The sequence below is a fragment of the Phaethon aethereus genome (genome assembly GCF_964289735.1).
Source record: "Phaethon aethereus genome assembly, chromosome: 2".
Lineage (NCBI taxonomy): Eukaryota > Metazoa > Chordata > Aves > Phaethontiformes > Phaethontidae > Phaethon > Phaethon aethereus.
In genome coordinates, this window is record NC_138582.1 from 95,649,118 (window position 1) to 95,667,698 (window position 18,581).

The following is an 18,581-nucleotide window of genomic DNA, read 5'->3' on the forward strand; positions in this document are numbered from 1 at the left end:
GAAACTGTTCATAGCTGTTATTTGCTTGGACCTCTGTGCCCCTTTAGGGGTTGAAGCGTGACAGGTAACACCATTGCATTGGTAGCACCATTTCCAGTTTATATTTCTCCATAAAGAATCCATATCACGTGTACAAAACCTGGTCTGTGAACAAAACCATTGCACAGTAAGCAGAAATTGTGTGGATGGGAGAAGGGTTTGCTTCTAAATTTCACTATTGCTCTGAACCAAAACACTGATGTAAACATAGCCGTCAGCTAACAGAACACGGCCTTCTCCTGTATTTTACAGACAACAGATAGAGTATGAAGTCAAATAGATTCTATTCTGTTAACTTTAAATTAATGTAGCCTGACATGAATGTGAGGACAGAGAGAGACATCATGGGAATGGAAAATGGATTTATGATAAACATGGCAGCACTTATTGAATAATTACATGCCTACTTATGTGTTTATTTTGCTCATTATGGTTTTTGTTCCTACCCTTGACAGCTGTACCTTTAGTTTAATCTCTTAAAATATTCTGTTAAATTAAAGTATGATCTTTTTTATATATGGAGAGAACATACATATATGTGTATATATATATATACACATACACACACAGAGTATGCCTCATATAGAGTTTGCAAATGTGCCCAAATTACAATGCTTTGGATGGAGAACATCCTCTTGAATTTCACCTTTACTTTGACTGACTGGAACTAAAGATCTTTCATCGTGGACTGGGATTGCGTGTCCTTCCTTCTGTCTGTAGCAGAAGGAAGAGGTTACTGTACCTCTCCTGCCCATAGGTGTTTGTTGTCCTCTGCTAGAAGTTGCAGTCCTCTTGGATGTGTCAGAACATGCCACGCATGTGTGGCTGCTCTCCAAACTAGTTATTTCAGGATGCCTACATTAGCTCAGGTATTCTTAATATCTAAACCAGGTCACTTTGGCAGAACTACATCAGGGAATAATTACCCAAGAAGTTGTGCTGACAGATGGGGAGGAGCTGTTGTCTCTGAGCACAGGACAGGGAGGAGCAGTTGCAGGGTTGCTGTTTTCACCTGGCACAGCTGTAGCCAAGCAGCACTTTGGCTTGCAACCTTACCTTGTTCTTGCTCTTTTTAAAAAAAGTGTAAATATGGTATGTTTTCTTAATAAAAGCAATTAAAATCAGAGTATCTGCTTCTTCAGGGAGAGAAAGCAAACATGAACTGATTCTCACCACATTCATGGAAAGAAGGGAAATTTACCATTTTACAGATGGGAAATCTCAGTTATAATTATGGTGTGCAGAATTACAATTTGGGCACTACACTGTTGGATTATACCTCTGAGCAGTGCGTTGTTTTTCTGTCATTTTTTTTCCTGGCTGAGTTTTTGAGTCTTATTGATCAATGCCCCATGTGGGGAAAGTGGTAACTTAGCATGCTAAAATAAACTAGGAGGCATTATCTTTTGCCACCCAGATAGTTTGCCTGGTATCTTTCCCTCACGCTTCTGTTATTTTTCCTTTTTATATAATTTTCCTTTTTCTTTTGTTTCTTGCACAACACTTGGAAACTAAACATTAGCAGAAAATCCTGACAGTAAAGAACCTTTTAATTACTAAAAATAAATATTACCCAGTGGCAGAAGGCATTGGACCCTGTAGAAATGGTAGTTGGCACAAACTAGTTGTCGCCAGCATTTCTGGCATGATCATGGCTAAGGATGTGGTCTTGCTCTTAGCCTGGCGCCTAGGGCCACTCTGCCAGTTTTTAACTCTCTTGACTAACTTGGCATAAGAACAGAAAAGCACCCGCTCAGCTCCAGGGTAACGTAGTGGAGGAGAAGCAGTACGGCCCATGTGGACGTTACCTTGCTGATCCAGCAGGTTAGCTGCATCATCAAAACGCACCGTAACTGATGTGTCAGGAAGTAGGAATGTAGACTTCTTCTCCCCACCCAGTCATGTTCTTTATTCAGTTTAATATTTGGATGTAGGTCATTAGTATCTTATAACATAAGACTTTGAGATTTCTTGCCTTACATTTCATGTCACGTCACCGCTGTGTGTCAAAGTAGAAATGGATGACTTGGGCACGCTTTCTTTTTCAGTAGGAAAAGGGAAGTACAAGTTTGTGGTCTGTTTTTGCTACGAAATCGAGTTTAAATATGTCACTAGTTCAGGATGAATATTCCTATTCCTGTTCTATACCCAAAGCCTCTGTACATTGTGGAAGCATTTCAGTTTCTTCTAACCAAATCTGGATGAGAAACACGTATGTAGCTGTTATCACCAGCAAAAGTATTGAAGCAGAATATTCCTGAGCAGTTTTTCAAGTGGTCCTAGGGGAATTAGACTAATCAAGCTGAGGCAATCCAGAAAGTCCCTCACTAGAGCTGTGATGCCACATGATAAATTGTGTATCACAGGTTAATTGCTATAATTTTTGTGTTGTAAATAAAATAGAAATAAGATGTCTTCAAGAAGTATTAAAGGGTTAGGAAAAAAGTCTCCTTTTAATCAAAAAGAGCAATGTCAAAATAGGCTTTGTTACAGGCTTGGACAATACAGATAAATGTAACGGTTTTCTTTATGCATTTCTGTTTGCTCTATAAATCATCGGGCTGGGAATGGATTTTTGCGTCTGCTGTTCTAGAGTTCATCTGTTATCTCTGCAAGGTATCTGGTTTTTTGGATGAGAGGGATGGCTTCCTACTTGAAAAGGGCATGTCCTTAATGGGTGGCCTTTCAGTATTGAAAGACGTTAGTAGGACTTTGTTGCCAGTAATTGATGCTGTTTGTTTCCTGATAGAAAATAAAAATACCTTGCTCGTAGTGGAGATCTTTCTCTGAGAACCATGTTTTTAAAATCTTTTTTAGAAGGTCAAGAGAGGGAGAGCATAAGCAAGACTAGCAGTAACTGCTTTTTTGACAGTACATCAAGTTTGATTCACGAGTTTGTTTCTATTTTTTAATTTAACATTTCTGGCTCAATACTTGGAGGTCTTTTTACTCAGTCTCTACTAAAAAAATTTCAAAGGCATATTTCTCCATAGTTACTTTCTTATTTGGGGTAGCATTTTTGCTAAGATGTTCTTAAATACAGTTTTGTGGAAAAACAATAACTTCACTTTGCTAGCTGCATGGTTTTTTAAGTCCCGTAACTTTACTAAAAAGTATAATAAGCAGAATAAAAATATTTTTAATGTATTTTGACAATTTAAATAATAATTGGACAATTTTGATTGTGTTGCTGTATAAAATGTATTGAACTGTACAACTGAGTAACAAGGTAACAGGGGAGCTAGTTTGTATTTGGTTTTTATTTGTGTGTTGTTGTTTTGGTTGCGTTTTTTTAACACCTATGCAAACTGAGCTGTGCAACATCCTAATGGCAGGACAGCATAGTACACCACCTGCAGGGTATCACATGAAGTTGTAGGATGTGTACTTATATTGCTGCTGAGATTATAATAATAGTAATCATCTAACCTCACTGTTGAAAACCAGGCAGTACATTATGATAACATGCCACATATAAAACTGAGTTGTGCTCTTAAGAGAATCTGTTGTCAACAGTCATATATTTGGTAATGAATCATATGCCATATATGTGTACCATATATATGTATACCACACATACCCGTATTTTCCTTCCATCCTTCCAAACCGTTCTGTAGATGTTCCATTCAGTTACTGCCACTCCAGTAAATGTTAGCGGTCCTCAGAGGTTCTCCTAGGTACATGTGATCTTAGCTTACACGTGTGGTCTTTGTTCATGAGGGGCTAGAAGTTAAATTAATAAGTGACAGTTCCATCCACCTCCCCACCCCCTGCCTTTTTTTTTTTTTTCTTTTTCTTTTTTTTTTTTAAATACCCAAGAGGAAGATAGAGATGGGGAAGAAAGCTGCACTGGTTCTATAACTGAAATGAAGTGGGCTGGAGGATTTACCAGAAGGATCACCCTGGATAGGAAAAATGAAATAAAAAGGGGAAATCCCGAGACTAGCCCTGCACTTACATCTCTTTTTCTGTAAGAGAATTCCCTTTCTGTAGGACTAGCATGATTAGCATGAGTTTTGGTGTGAGGCATGAGCCACTGTCCCTGCAGCTGCTGCTGTCTGCCCTGTCTGCGTTACCCCAGTGCCTGAATTCCTCTAGCCTGTGGGTCCCACGTGCAGTTGCAGCATGTGCATGCTTAATACTTGTGACATAAATATCATCTCTATTTGCAGTTAAGTGAGGCATGGTAATTTGTTCAAGTATGTGTCAAAGACTCTGGCCAAAACAAGTTCTCTGTTTTCACAAGAAGAACAGCCTCTCAAAAAAATCTTCTGTATTTGCCTCCATTTCTGAGCTGTACCATATTGTCCCTGGTAACTGAAGGATAGCTCACTGGAAGTAAGAAATCACAGAATCATTAAGGTTGGAAAAGACCTTTAAGATCATCAACCCAACCATCAACCCAACACCACCAAGTCCACTAAATCATATCCTGAAGTGCCATGTTGACACATTTTTTGAACACCTCCAGTGATGGTGACTCCACCACCTCCCTGGGCAGCCTGTTCCAATGCCTGGACCACTCTCTCAGTGAAGAAATTTTTCCTAATATCCGGTCTAAACCTCCCGTGGTACAACTTGAGGCCATTTCCTCTCGTCCTATCGCTAGTTACTTGGGAGAAGAGACCAACACCCACCTCACCACAACCCCCTTTCAGGTAGTTGTAGAGAGCAATAAGGTCTCCCCTCAGCCTCCTCTTCTCCAGACTAAACAACCCCAGTTCCCTCAGCCGCTCCTCATAAGACTTGTTCTCCAGACCCCTCACCAGCTTCGTTGCCCTTCTCTGGACACTGTCAAGCACCTCAACGTCCTTCTTGTAGTGAGGGGCCCAAAACTGAACACTGTATTCAAAGTGTAAAGATTCTCGCATATGCCTTATGCTAAGTAAGCAATTATTCAAACAGTGTCAAATTGATAAGTTTTGTAAGGTAAACACACTGTGTTTATACAGCATATTTAAACATGAACTCTATGTTCAGAGAGGGGAATCCTATCCACATTGAAGCTGGTGGTGAAACTTTGCTGGAGTCAGTGCTGATTGTTGACTGTAATGTGTCATATTCAGATTCTTGTGCATGCAAAATACTTACTGAAGAACAATTTTGGTATTTTAGAACATCTTTTATGAGACGGAAGTAACAATCTGAAGTTTAAAGAGAGTAATTTCCAGTCAGCAGTGAAAGACTGTAAGCTACAGAGCTGCAATACAGGATTACAGAACTACAAGAGTATTTTTAAATCTATCTGCTCTTAACAACTTATTTGCATGCAAGTTGCTCACTTGCGTTGTACATCTGCCCATGTCTAATGTTTAATTCTCCTTTTTAACAGGTAGAGAGAATTGTTGACAAGAGGAAAAACAAGAAGGGAAAAACAGAGTATTTGGTGCGATGGAAAGGATATGACAGTGAAGATGATACTTGGGAGCCAGAACAGCACCTTGTTAATTGTGAGGAATATATACATGAATTTAACAGACGCCACAATGAAAAGCAGAAAGAAAGCACATTAACCAGGACAAACAGGACCTCTCCAAATAATGCCAGAAAACAAATTTCTAGATCTACCAATAGTTCTTTTTCAAAGACATCTACTAAATCTTTAGTTATGGGTAAAGACCATGAGTCAAAAAATAATCAACTCTTTTCTGCGACCCAGAAGTTCCGGAAAAACAATTCACCGTCTCTTTCTGGAAGGAAAAATATGGACCTTGCGAAATCAGGTATTAAAATCCTAGTGCCCAAAAGTCCAATTAAGAGCCGGACAACAGTTGATGGCTTCCAGAATGAAAGCCCGGATAAAATGGACCATATAGAGCAGGATCAAGAAGACTCTGTAGCACCAGAAGTAGCAGCAGAAAAACCGGTGGGAGCTTTATTAGGACCTGGTGCAGAGCGTGCTAGGATGGGGAGCCGACCAAGGATACATCCATTAGTGCCACAATTACCAGTGCCAGTAACAGCCACAATTGCATCAGCATTAACAATAAATGGAAAAGGTATGTATACGAGTTGGTCATTTTTGTGTAGATTTTTTCATTTGACTGATCTTTTTCGCCGTTTAGAAGCACACAAATTACCCACTCTGTTTCAGCCATGTTGAATCAAGTCTGGGGAACTTCACAACTTTATTTTACATAACTATATGACTACAAAGCCATTTAGAATTTTGCCAGCTTTTGCTTTCCTCACAGAAATTCATTGGTATTTGTGTTTTCAGCATCACCATAAGATACATCTGTGTTGGCCTTGACATTGTGTGGTACACATATTCAGTGTACCATTTCCAGAGATTACATCTTTGCTTTAAGTTTATTTAAATAGGTGAAATTTCGTATGAGTATTAGAAACATAAATTATGGGAATAGATGAATGATGCGAGCAGGGATTCTTCATAACAGCTTACATACCTATTTTGTTACAAATATTGCCTGGAAAAAAAGCTGGGAGAATGATGTTGCTTAAAAAAACCCGAAGTTGATCAATTTTGTTTCAGTGAAAATTTGAGCCAGTTGTGGAGATACATATGCCTTCTGCTTGGATTGAATTCTGTCTTCATTATATTTTATCAATATTTTGTTGTTTATACCTCATTTGATACTGAACGCTTATTTAGGTTTGATGCCTGGCTCGCTAGTATCTCAGGAGATGACAGTTTATTCAACTTGTACTGTAAAATTTGTGATACCAAAGAAACCCAAACTGCTTTTGTGGGAGGAAGCTGTTTGTTCCCCTCACCCAGCTGCGACACTCGTTTAAGACTTCATGGTCCTCATTCTTGTGCCCCAAACCTTTGTTTTTCCCTGACAGACCCAGGTTGTGTAGTCAGAGGTGCTTTCATAAGCATGCTTTTGAGGCTAAATTTGCAAGTGTGATACTGCGTCCTCAAATAAAATGCAGCGGGTGAAATCTGCAGGTATGCTATTGATGACGGCTTGCTGGAAAAATTGCTTGAAATCCAAGGACAGGGCCTGCAGAAAAACACACTTAGAGACAAACTATATAGGCAAAAAAATGTGTTGAAGACTTTGGGAGAGTTTGTATTGGGTGCCCCACTGTTGCTTGCATTCTGATTTTTCTGGGGGGAGAAAAAAAAAATACAGCTGCAGTGAGAAAGGTTGAAAAGCAGTGGACAAGGGAGGAGTATGCTCCTGGAGCTGCGGTGTCAGGTCATGGACCAACCCATTTTGCTGCAGATGAACTAGGTAACCATGGTAATGTGCACACGGATGCCCGGAATATCTCCTCCTTTGCATGGGCTAAAGAAAGAATGTAAATCTCAGAGGATGTAAACACAGCTGGAGGGGAAAATGCAAGAGATGCCAGTATGTGATCTTTCTGAATAGGTGAGGTAGAGGAGTGTGTGTGCACGTGTGATGCTTTTGTGATATTTAGTATGTGTTTTGGAGTATGGTGTTCCTAGTGAAGTGATTGATAAGCGTTGCCTTCGGTGTCCTGGTTTTTTGCTTCACGGAGTTCAGAAAAAAGATTGGGACACAAAGGACCTTCTTGGTAGATCAGTAACCACAAATGATTAAGTAATTCTGGTAATAGTGGTACAGCTAGGGCCCAGTTACAGGGCATCAAGCGAACGTGGAAAGACCTGCACAGGAATGGTAGTGACACGTAAAATATTACCTGAGGTGCACTTATCTGTTTCTTTGAGGCGTTAAAATTTCCTCAACTGCCACCACCTCCTTCAGCTCTTCTTAGACATTTGTCTGGGCAACTGACATTGAAAGCTGCCAACTGCCCCTAGGGACGATGGCAGTAGGAGATTTTCCTCACACTTAACGTTTCCACAAGATCTGAAGGTGTAGATCAAAAAAAGGAGAGCCAAGGAGATAGTCACAAAATGTCTTTGTCCAAAAATACACAATGTGTTCCCACCTTCTGTCTGCTGCTGGAGGGATGTCGGTACAAGTGCATTAACTGAGGCTTTCCCTCTCTGTCCTGATCACCAATCCCCAGGCTGAGCTGTGCAGTCTGCTGGGCAAGAGATGCTGAATACCCACGCGTGTTGTGGCGTTGCCGGCAGCTGCGCTCACCTGCAACGATTTCGGGGGTAACACCCAAATCGTGCAGTAGTTCTCTGATTACAAAACTTGGAAACAGAGTTACAAAAGAAAAAATACTTTGCATTTATATCTGACGTCGGTCTCTTTTCCTAGCTTTTTAGGATTTCTTGGACAGATGTCGTTCTCACGGAAGCCCAGGCTGCAGCTCAGCCATTCTGCATGGCCAGAGTGGACCGATATTTAGAGACACGCCAAGAGAGGCAGCCCTGTCTCCTAGAGCTAGCCCGGCCTTGGAGCTTCCTCAGCTGACACATTCTCTGTCTCTTCATTAAAGCTGCGCTCTTCTCCTTGCTGTTTTTATTTTTAACTTCACACTGCCGTTCATTAAAGAAGGAGTGAATTGATGCTTCCCTCCCTCCCCTGCATGGGGCTGCCGCAGTTCAGGATCCCGTTTCGCTCCTTACTCAGGAAATTCCTTGTGTCTTAAATGGACACCTCATCACGTTTTCAACACCACCTCGGGAATCGCATATCATGACGGGTATTCATTGCACAGACACGCCGTCAAATTCGTACCCTCGTCTTCATATGCACCAGACCTGACGTATTAATAATACAGATGATAGCTCTGGCATTTGGAGCACTCTTTCCAAACTTCCCACCTCCTCCACATATACCTTCTGTTAATTTTAAGAGTTCCTACTTCCACATGGAAGATGCTGTCAGGAAGACAAAAGTGTGTTTTGAAAAATAATTTTTCCACTTGAGTTGGTTTAGGAATTTTTTATCAAAACATTTTTGTCGGAAGAACCCAGTTAGTCAAAACAGAAATCACTAATTGGAAAGCGTAATTTTGAAAGATTGTCGAAAAATACATATTCCACTTCAAAAAAATTTTAGACAACTTTTTAAATTAAAGCTGATTTAAATTTTGATTTTTTTAAGTAATATTGGTAAAATAATTTAAAATTTTAATATGAAAACAGTGTTCCTAATTTTGAGATTATTGCTATGACTACTTTTGAATTGTGTGGCTCGTGTTGGTTTTTTAGTCCTAGTTCAGGATGATGAAACTCTTCAGCGCTTGGTCTCTTCTTTTTTTTCCCCAGCCTTGAATTTTTTTTTTTTTTTTCAAATTTCATTTATAATATCAGTATATACCAGGAAGAAACCTTGTATGCATAGGAAAATCCCATGACTGCAATTACTAGGAAACACTGGTATTTTGTAGTACCTAGTCCTGCTTTTCATGAGACAAACTGCCATGATGCAGTTCTTGTTCTAAAGTTCCTACAGTCTCAAAAAAGGCAACTAGCAAATATTTATACAAATATGCAGGGGTACCAGGGGAATAAAAGAACAGTAATGTTTGCTCTGGGAGTTGGTGGTTTCAGCACACTAAAATCTAGTTCCTATCCAAAGTATATTTTTTAACAAAGGAAACCATTGTATTGAATGCTCATATTTTAAAGGCTTGGCCTTGAAAACAGACTTGATGGAGTAATATACTACTGTAAGTGTAAGAAGGGTGATATATGGAAGAAGTGGGAATGGGTCACTGAATGAATGTTGCTATGGTTCTGGTTTTTGAAATATTTTTCAAAATATTTCAAATATTTTCTGGAAATATGTGGTGGTCATCAGTTGTTACTAAAAGTTAACAGAAGTGATCCTAAAATGGATGAATGAAACAGAAAAATGCCACCAAAGAATTGAAATGTAGAAAAGATGTTAATGGCACCTCCAAGCAATGCATATTGCTCAAAACTAGGCAAGACAAAAGGTGGCCTCATGTCTAACAATAGGTTCTGATACCTTTAAAGTTTTTGAAAGCTTCCTTTATCAAAATTGAGCTAAAGAATAGCTTTGAAATTTTATTGCAAATCTTTTTAGGCATAGTACACTCATAATATCCAGGGAAGTTCTATTTAATAGAGTACACAAAAAGTGAAACTGTAAAAGGAGTCTAATCTGTCAGTCACGCAAGGCTAGAGAGTTGTCTTGCAATTTCGGAAAGGACTAAAAGACTGGATTGATTGTTAACCTACTGCACAACTTGACCGTAAACCAGATGAATACCATTGCTTGTCAAACTCTAGTTTTTGTTTGTTTTTTTCTGGGTTACGCTATAGTTACTACAGTTTTGATTCAGGTAACAATGTCCAACATGTGGATATAATTGATAATTAATGCCACAAGAAGGGAGATTTTGGGCAGAAGGGCGTGCAAAGCTCTAAGTATTAAATGAGGAAGAAAAGCACATATAACTGCATATGTTGTTAGAATAAGGCAGGCTGGTGGCTGGCGTACGGGAAGTGAAAAAATACAAGAAATAACAGTGAATCACATCGCTTGATAGACAGACAAGCACCACCAGTGTGCACAGTGGCATTAGCATCTCCCTCCTTGCACATATTAGTTCAGACTAATAACTTGCAGGAGCAGCAGGCTCTCTGACAATACAAAGATCATTGCACTATATCACCCTACAAGGAACAAGGGTGTCAGCTGATTTTTCAGTTGGATAACGGTGCTGGTTTTATCTCCAAACAATGGTATAGGCACCAAAGAAAAGCCAGGCATCAGGAAAAAAAATCATAGAAGAGTTTGTGTTGGAAGGGACCTTTAAAGGGCATCTAGTCCAACCCCCTTGAATTGAGCAGGGACATTTTCAAGTAGACCAGGTTGCTCAGAGCCCCGTCCAACCTGACCTTGAATGCTTCCAGGGATGAGGCATCAACCACCTCCCTGGGCAAGCTGTGCCAGGGTATCACCACCCTCCCTGTGAACAATTTCATCCTTAGATCTAGTCTAAATCTGCCCTCTTTTAGTTTAAAACCATTACCCCTTGTCCTATTGCAACAAGCCTTGCATCTTTCTTGTAAGCCCCCTTTAAGTACTGGAAGGCTGCAGTAAGGTCTCCTTGGAGCCTTCAGGCTGAACAACCCCAACTCCCTCAGCCTGTCCTCATAGGAAAGGTGTTCCATCCCTCTGATCATTTTGATGGCCCTCCTCTGAGTCCTCTCCAACAGGTCCATGTATTTCCTGTGCTGATGGCTCCAGAGCTGGATGCAAAACTCCAGGTGGGGTCTCGCCAGAGCAGAGTAGAGGGGCTAAATCCCCTCCCTTGACCTGCTGGCCACACTACTTTGGATGCAGCCCAGGATACGGTTGGCCTTCTGGGCTGCGAGCGCACGTTGCCGGCTCATGTCCAGCTTTTCATCCCCCAGTACCCCCAAGTCCTTCTTGGCAGGGCTGCTCTCAATCCTTTCATTCCCTGGCTGGTGTTGATACCAGGGGTTGCCCTGACCCAGGTGCAGGACCCTGCACTTGGCCTTGTTGAACCTCATGAGGTTCACATGGGCCCATTCCTCAAGCTTGTCCAGATCCTTCTGGATGGCATCCTGTCCCTCAGGTGTGTCGATGGCACCACTCAGCTTGGTGTCATCTGCAAACTTGCTGAGGGTGCACTTGATCCCACTGTCTGTCATTGGTGAAGATATTAGAGAGTACTGGTCCCAGTACGGACCCCTGAGGGACACCACTCATCACCGATCTCCATCTGGACATTGAGTCATTGACCACTACCCTCTGGATGCGACCATAAAACCAATTCCTCATCCACCAAACAGTCCACCCATCAAATCCGTATCTCTACAATTTAGAGAGGAGGATGTTGTGGGGGACCGTGTCAAGGGCCTTACAAAAGTCCAGATAGATGACATCTGTATCTCTTCCCTTGCCCACTGTTGTAGTCACTCCATCATAGAAGGCCACTAGGTTGGTCAGGTAGGACTTGCCATTGCTGAAGCCATGCTGGCTGTCTCGAATCACTTCCTTGTCCTTCATGTGCCTTAGCATAACTTCTAGGAGGATCTGCTCCATGATCTTCCCAGGCACTGAGGTGAGGCTAATAGGTTGGTAGTTCCCAGGGTCCTCCTTTCTATGTTTTTTTAAAAGGGTGCAACGTTTCACTTTTTCCAGTCACCAGGGACTTCACCTGACTGCCATGACTTTTCAAATATCATGGAGAGGGGCTTGGCAGCTACATCAGCCAGTTCCCTCAGGACTCTGGGATGCATCTTAACATGTCTCATAGACTTGTGCATGTTCAGATTCCTCAGGTGGTCTTGAACCTGATGTTCTCTTACAGTGGGAGGAACTTTGCTCCTCCAGTCCCTGTCTTGCAGTCCATCCACTCGAGCGGTGTGGGAAGAGACACTGCCAGTGAAGACTGAGGCAAAGAAGTGATTGAATACCTCAGCCTTCTCCTCATCCGTTGTTGCCAGTTTGCCAGTCTTGCTCATCAGGGAGGTTATGCTTTCTTTGAATTTCCTTTTCTGGCTGACATACCTGTAGAGGCCCTTCCTATTATTCTTTGCATCCCTTGCCAAGTTCAGCTCCAGCCGCGCCTTGGCCTTCCTGACCCCATCCCTACACAACTGGGCAGCATCCCTGTACTCATCACGGGATACCTGTCCCTGCTTCCACTGCCTGTGCGTTTCCTTCTTGCCTTTTAGTTTGCCCAGCAGGTCTCCACTCAGCCATGCTGGTCTCTTGCCTCCCTTTCCTCATTTCTTATACCTGGGGATCGAGAGCTCTTGCACTCTGTGGAAAGCATCCTTAAAGATCTGCCAGCTCTGTTCTGCTCCCTTGTCCCCGAGGGCAGTTTCCCAGGGGGTCCTATTGACTAAGTCCTTGAAGAGCTGGAATTTTGCTTTCGTAAAATCAGGGTCCTGACTTTACTCTTCAGCTGCCCCATATCCCTCAGGACTGCGAACTCCACCAGTGCATGATCACTGCAGCCCAGGCTGCCTCCAATCTTGACTTCACCAATTAGCTCACATGCACTGGTGACCAACAGGTCCAGTATGGCATCCCCTACTGGTAGGGCTGTCTGTTACCTGGCACAGGAAGTTATCCTCCATGCACTCCAGGCGTCTTCTGGATTGCCTACAGCTTGATGTGCTACTTTTCCAGCAGATACCAGGATGGTTGAAGTCCCCCAACAGGACAAGAGTCTGCTGAAATTGAGTTCTGTTCGTTACCTATTCTCTCCCTTGCCCAAAGCAGCTTATGTGGTTAAAAACCACATATTTAGAAAACCAAAAATCCACGCTAGCACCCAAGAAAAACGGTGTCCGTTGTTTGGTTAAGTGTCTTGATAGCTTTAGGCTCAAGAGGAGCCAAGCAGGCATAGAAGTGCTTATGGAGGCAACCGGAACTGGGGAGAAATGTACGTTCTCAATACCATACCAAGCCAAGCTGAAAGTTCAGCTGCTCCCTGTTCCTTAGGGTGAGGGGAGCTCACTCAGTTCCCTCCCAAATTTTCCCAGTTACTTTCTTACCTCTCCCGCTGTGTGCCTGGGTGTTAGGCTTTACATGAGGAACAGCCCACTGTCACCAGCACAACTCATTAGGCCACCCTCAGAGTCCCATGGGAACAGCATAGCAGTTGACAGAGGTGTGTTGGTGTGAACCATGTTAATTGTCCAGGTGGACCACAAGCTATGCATATAACCTTCTCAAAAAGAATAAGAGGAGAGTTGCAGAAGTTCATTCCTGTGTGAATTAGAATGGACAGTACAACTGAAGGAAAGCTGGGGTGTTGTGTTACAGCTTTTTGGATTTCTTTTTAAGCATCCTGGAAGGATAGAAGCAGCTTTGAGCCCTCCTTTTGTTTGTTTTTGTTTTGATTAAGTAGTAAATTGTGGTTCCAAAAAAAGCCGTAAGACAGGAACTTCCTTTTTCAGTGTCCATTGCATTTGGACGGTGGCTTGATCTCTGCTGAGTGATCTGGAAAACAACCAAGTATTTTATTAGTGCAAACAAAAGCCTATGAAATGGGTTAAAGTCCTTTATAAAGCCTGCCTAACTTCTGAAATTACTGGTTAAACTTCTTTGTCAAATGCAGCAGTGTGTAATTTTGTATCTTCTATTGTGTAGAAGAGGAAAGAATGAAACAGTTTTCATTTAGCCAATATTAAAGACACCTTTGTTGATTTTTTCTTCAAAAGTTGTATTGCATTTAGATCTTATTCCTTAAGAGTTCACATTATTACTTCCCTTATGCACTGTATTGCAACATTTTAACCTACCATCAAATTTTCCATCTGTATTACGAAGTCATTTTCAAGTTCTTCAGCTTCTTTACTCTTGACTAAAACAATATTCTGAATTGTTGCAAGTGTCTTGTTTATCTGTATTTTCTGGCATAGTATAAATGCAAGTGTTAAGTAATGTGGTAGACTAGATGGTCTGTATTATGTGGAAATTGGTCTGTTATCCCGTGCTGTTCTGGTTTTTGTCTCCCCCCTGGCCCGTTGCTTGTACAGTTTCTGGTACAGATTATTGTTACTTTAACGTGGTGCTTCAGGATTGAGAATTCCTTGTGAAAATCTCTCCTCTTCAGGGCCGTATTGGTTTGTGTCAATAGATTATCGTAATAATAAATTGGGATTTAAGTGCAGGGTTTGCTTGAGTTTTAAGGCTGTTTTCCTGAGAACATAAGGCATAAGTGACTGGTTTCTTCCTTTTTCTGCCTTCTGCCATCCTCCACTGCTTAGAACCGAGATGCCTCAGTTGGATGCTACATTGGTGTAGACTTTTGATTCAGCTAAGCTGGTGTAAAAGGTAGCTACATTGAAAAGTGTGGTCCCATTCCTTTCCCCGGCTTCCCCAACCCCCGGTTATAAATATGGCCTAACCAACTGCTCCTTTATGGACAGGCTTATTTTATCAGCCTTCTGGAAGTGACAGTGAGGGAGAGGATGTTTCCCTGGGGAGAGAGAGAAGAGACATGCTTTTTCCTTGTTTTAATTCTGTCCCTGAAAAACCTTTAATGGGAACTCTGGATAAAATTTATTTAAAAAGAAAGGGGCGTGTGGGGAAGAAAGCTCTCAAGAAATACTCAGTTTGGACATAAAATCCTCAACCTAAGTGGATAGAAAAACTCCTGTTGTTTTCACTGAATTTGGTATTACACCTGCAGGCCCACTGGTAAACATAAAGCTCTTAGCTGTGCAGTCCTTCTGACGTTGCATCAGTTTACATGGACTGAGGATCTGGAGTCTAAGTCTGTCTTGACTACTCAGATGGGGTCAATAGTGATCAGCCATTACGTCCTCCTACAGTACTTGTACCAACATGAGACAAAAGTAATTTCTGAGGACACGTTTGTCATATCTGCTGTGTCAAAACTTAGGAAAAATCAAGCACAATGAAGCAAAGGCTCTGTTTACACGGCTCACTTTCAACCTACTTTGCATACGTCTACGCAGAGAAAATGTGGTGAAGATCAGACTGAATGATAGAACAAAAGTGTTGAGTTCCAATTTTTTTTTTCTTCCACCATTGCCAAAATTACAGAACTTCAGAACAGCTTTTGATAATACAGCAGCAATGTGAATCGCAATCAGAAATACTCAGGCAGTGCCTTTTGCAGTTGTGCCTGGCAGAGTCACCAGCAACTTCTGTTGTCTCTTGCTGTTCCACCTTTTGAAAAGTTACATCTCCTGTCTCTGATAAAGCTGTGAAGTGGATAGAATGTATGTTTGCTAAGGAAACTGTCATTATGAATCTGTGTTGTCTTGGAAAGAAGATTAATCTTAATAGGCTGATACAAAAATCCATCAAAACCAGACCAAAACAATGGTAATATGGTTCAGGGAAGATTTGCCTAAATCACATTATCTACTTAAAATAAAAAGTCAACAAAACATCCTCATAGGGAGGCTGTTACAGGTGGGATAAAATATCATAGAATTAGTAGAGAAACTGTTTCAGTTTTTTTCCATCAATGCTTGTGAAAGAGAGAAAATTGTTAGTTTCAAGGACGTGCAAACCTGAGATGATTTTTTTTTTTTAAGCCAGCTGCTTGGCTAACAGCTGGAAGCAGCTTTACATTTTACAGGTGATTGCAAAAATTTCCTTTTTTATACTGAGAACTAATGAAATAGCCAGATCTTATATTTCCATGGGATAGCTATACTTCCTACCCAGCCAGAGAAGCTGCAGTACTCAAACTGGCATAATCATGATCCAAAATTACTGCTGTGAATTATTGGTAATAAGACAGCAAAGTACTATTATTTAAAAGAAAATAAATACAGAAGCCGTGTATTTGTGATACTGTATGCATTTTTCAAATAAAAAACATCTAAATTATCTGCTGTACATACCATTTATATTGTAAACATATTTAAGAACACAGACTACAATGCATTAGGCCACAAATTATGAAACAGTTAATTCTGCTCTAGTAATTGTTTTCTTAATTTTGCAATCTTAGAATGCATAAAAAAGCTGTTGTTTTTTATTTAGTAAGTATTTTTAATTTACAATGCTCTAAAGTTTATTATATTTTAGATGCCTTTAAGAAACAAAGGCAAATCACAAACTTTAGTGCTTTGAACTAGAATATTCTATATTTGAACACATCTGAAAACTGGGAAGTTCTGAGATTTAATGTGGATGAACAGGAGGAAAGAGAGCATCTTACTATTATATTGCATTCTTTGAACATCTCAGTGAAACATGGATAAAGGAGTACAGATTGTCATTTATTTTCTTTGAAAATATTCCTTGAAAGAGGCAAGTAAAGAAAGTAAGTAGTTGTGCTTCAAAGTGCTGCTAAGAAACTGGCTGGGAAGATGGAACAGAGAGTAGGCTTAATGGGTCATTGTAGTTGTGTCAGAAGTTAAACAGTGGGTTGTCATAAGATTCTGTAGTAGGATCGCTGCTTGTTTATATTTATTAGTGATCTTTTAAAAAAATGCAGTGAGCAGAAAAGGTACAAAACTTGCAGAGAAACACTTAGTTATTTATTCCTTAAGACAGAAGAAAATAGAAACTTCAGAGGGACATATCTAAAGCGGGAGGCTAACTCCAGGAAGACTTGGCCAAATATAGGACTAAAGCAGCTCTCAAGGTTCCTCTGTCACACACTTTTCTCATTATTTTTCAGTCAAGCTTGGTGTATAATGAATCTGTAGGTAGTATGTGCTGGCTGGCATAGTGTCTTCCATGCGTTAGCACTGCTGTCCCTCAGATTTCAACTCGGATTGCTGTATCATTTTTAAGACAGGCTAGAATGAGAGGGAGTGCAGACATTGCCTGGCTGCCTTCTCAGGCTAGTTCCATGTGAAAGGTGTCCAAGTGGACCTCCAATGTATACACATTGAATCTAGACCAAGCCATTGATGAAAGCCGGTACAAGAAGAACAAAGAGGATACAAAATAATAATAATTAAAAAATCGTGTATCTGAAGGGAATACTGAAAAGATTTTAGAGAAGAAATGCATTATAGACATGATGAAATAATGACTGATGTAGTTGGAAATTTCTATTCTGGAATTGAATGAATAAGACAAGGGGACATCTAAAGAAATCAAAGGGTGTCAAATTCAAAACAAAAAGATAATAGCTTTTGATATAGCTTCCATTTATTCCTGAGAACTGTTTGCTAAAACATATTTGAGTCCAAGAGAAAAAGAGATAATGACCATTTAAAAGAATTATAGGCATTTATAAGGATAATGGGAATAAACTGTATTTATAGGAATGGTATAGTTTTACAAACAATGTAAGGTCTCTTGCTTTAGAAGTAAGGAAACGTTTTGTGACATACCTGAAAATTGTAATTCATGGATTTTTATACCTCTTTCTGCATTTTTAGCCATTATTACTTATGGAATATTTCACTCAACTATTTATAAAATTACTTTTATACTGTGCAGACATTCAGAGATTCTGATTGTTGCCCTGTTAGGATATTAGGATAGCCATTGGAAAAGCAGTAAGAAAGTAGAGGTCTGATCTGGTTCCTGCTGAGGTCCTTACTGTGAAGCACCTTTCTCTATTCTAGATCCATCTATGACATCCTTTAAAAAATGTTTAGAGAACTGTATAAAACAATCATTTGGGAAAAAAAAAAACAACTCACAAAGTTTAGATGCTTTAAGTAAAGAATACTGATTTTCATTCCCCTTTTTTTGTTTTGGGATTGTTGGCTCAAAACCCCCGCCAGTGTAAACAGATTTGTTATGTTGTAGTCTCCCCTCATTTCTTGGTTTTCTGGACAGATTTCACATTCAGTGGGCACTTTTGAGAAATACAGAAATGAGTTGAAACCGACTGTAAATGCAAAGGTAATTCTTATTTACCAGGCATAACATTTCATTGACATACGTAATTTAAAAATAATTTTCAGCGTACAGAAAGAATATCCTGCTGGGGCTTCTCTTAAAGGCGGTGATTGTGTGAAGATGTATTTGTGGTAGTGCAGTGCAACACCCTTTCACCAAGGAATTAAAAGATAGGGTTTTTTTCTTATATTAACACAAGCAGAAAAACTTAATGGGGTAATAATGGGTATTTCAAACAATTTACTGTGTGTTTTGTGTTTTTCTGTTTTAATTTCTGAATACAAAGGATGATGTATTATTCTGTGTTCTTTAGAGAATCATCTATTTTTACTGTGGTTTTACTTGTGCATGTGTAGGCAATTAGCTTGAAAACCTGTT

At 40.4% G+C, this 18,581-nt stretch overlaps 1 protein-coding gene across 1 annotated transcript in view; it reads left to right on the top strand.

Annotated features, from left to right (window-relative positions):
- Nucleotides 1-18,581, top strand: part of CDYL (chromodomain Y like) — a 108,037-nt gene that overhangs the window by 40,090 nt on the left and 49,366 nt on the right. Inside the window, exon 2 of the mRNA XM_081996614.1 lies at nucleotides 5,372-6,038. Coding sequence (XP_081852740.1) covers nucleotides 5,372-6,038 — 667 coding nt within the window. The remainder of the gene's footprint in view (nucleotides 1-5,371; nucleotides 6,039-18,581) is intronic.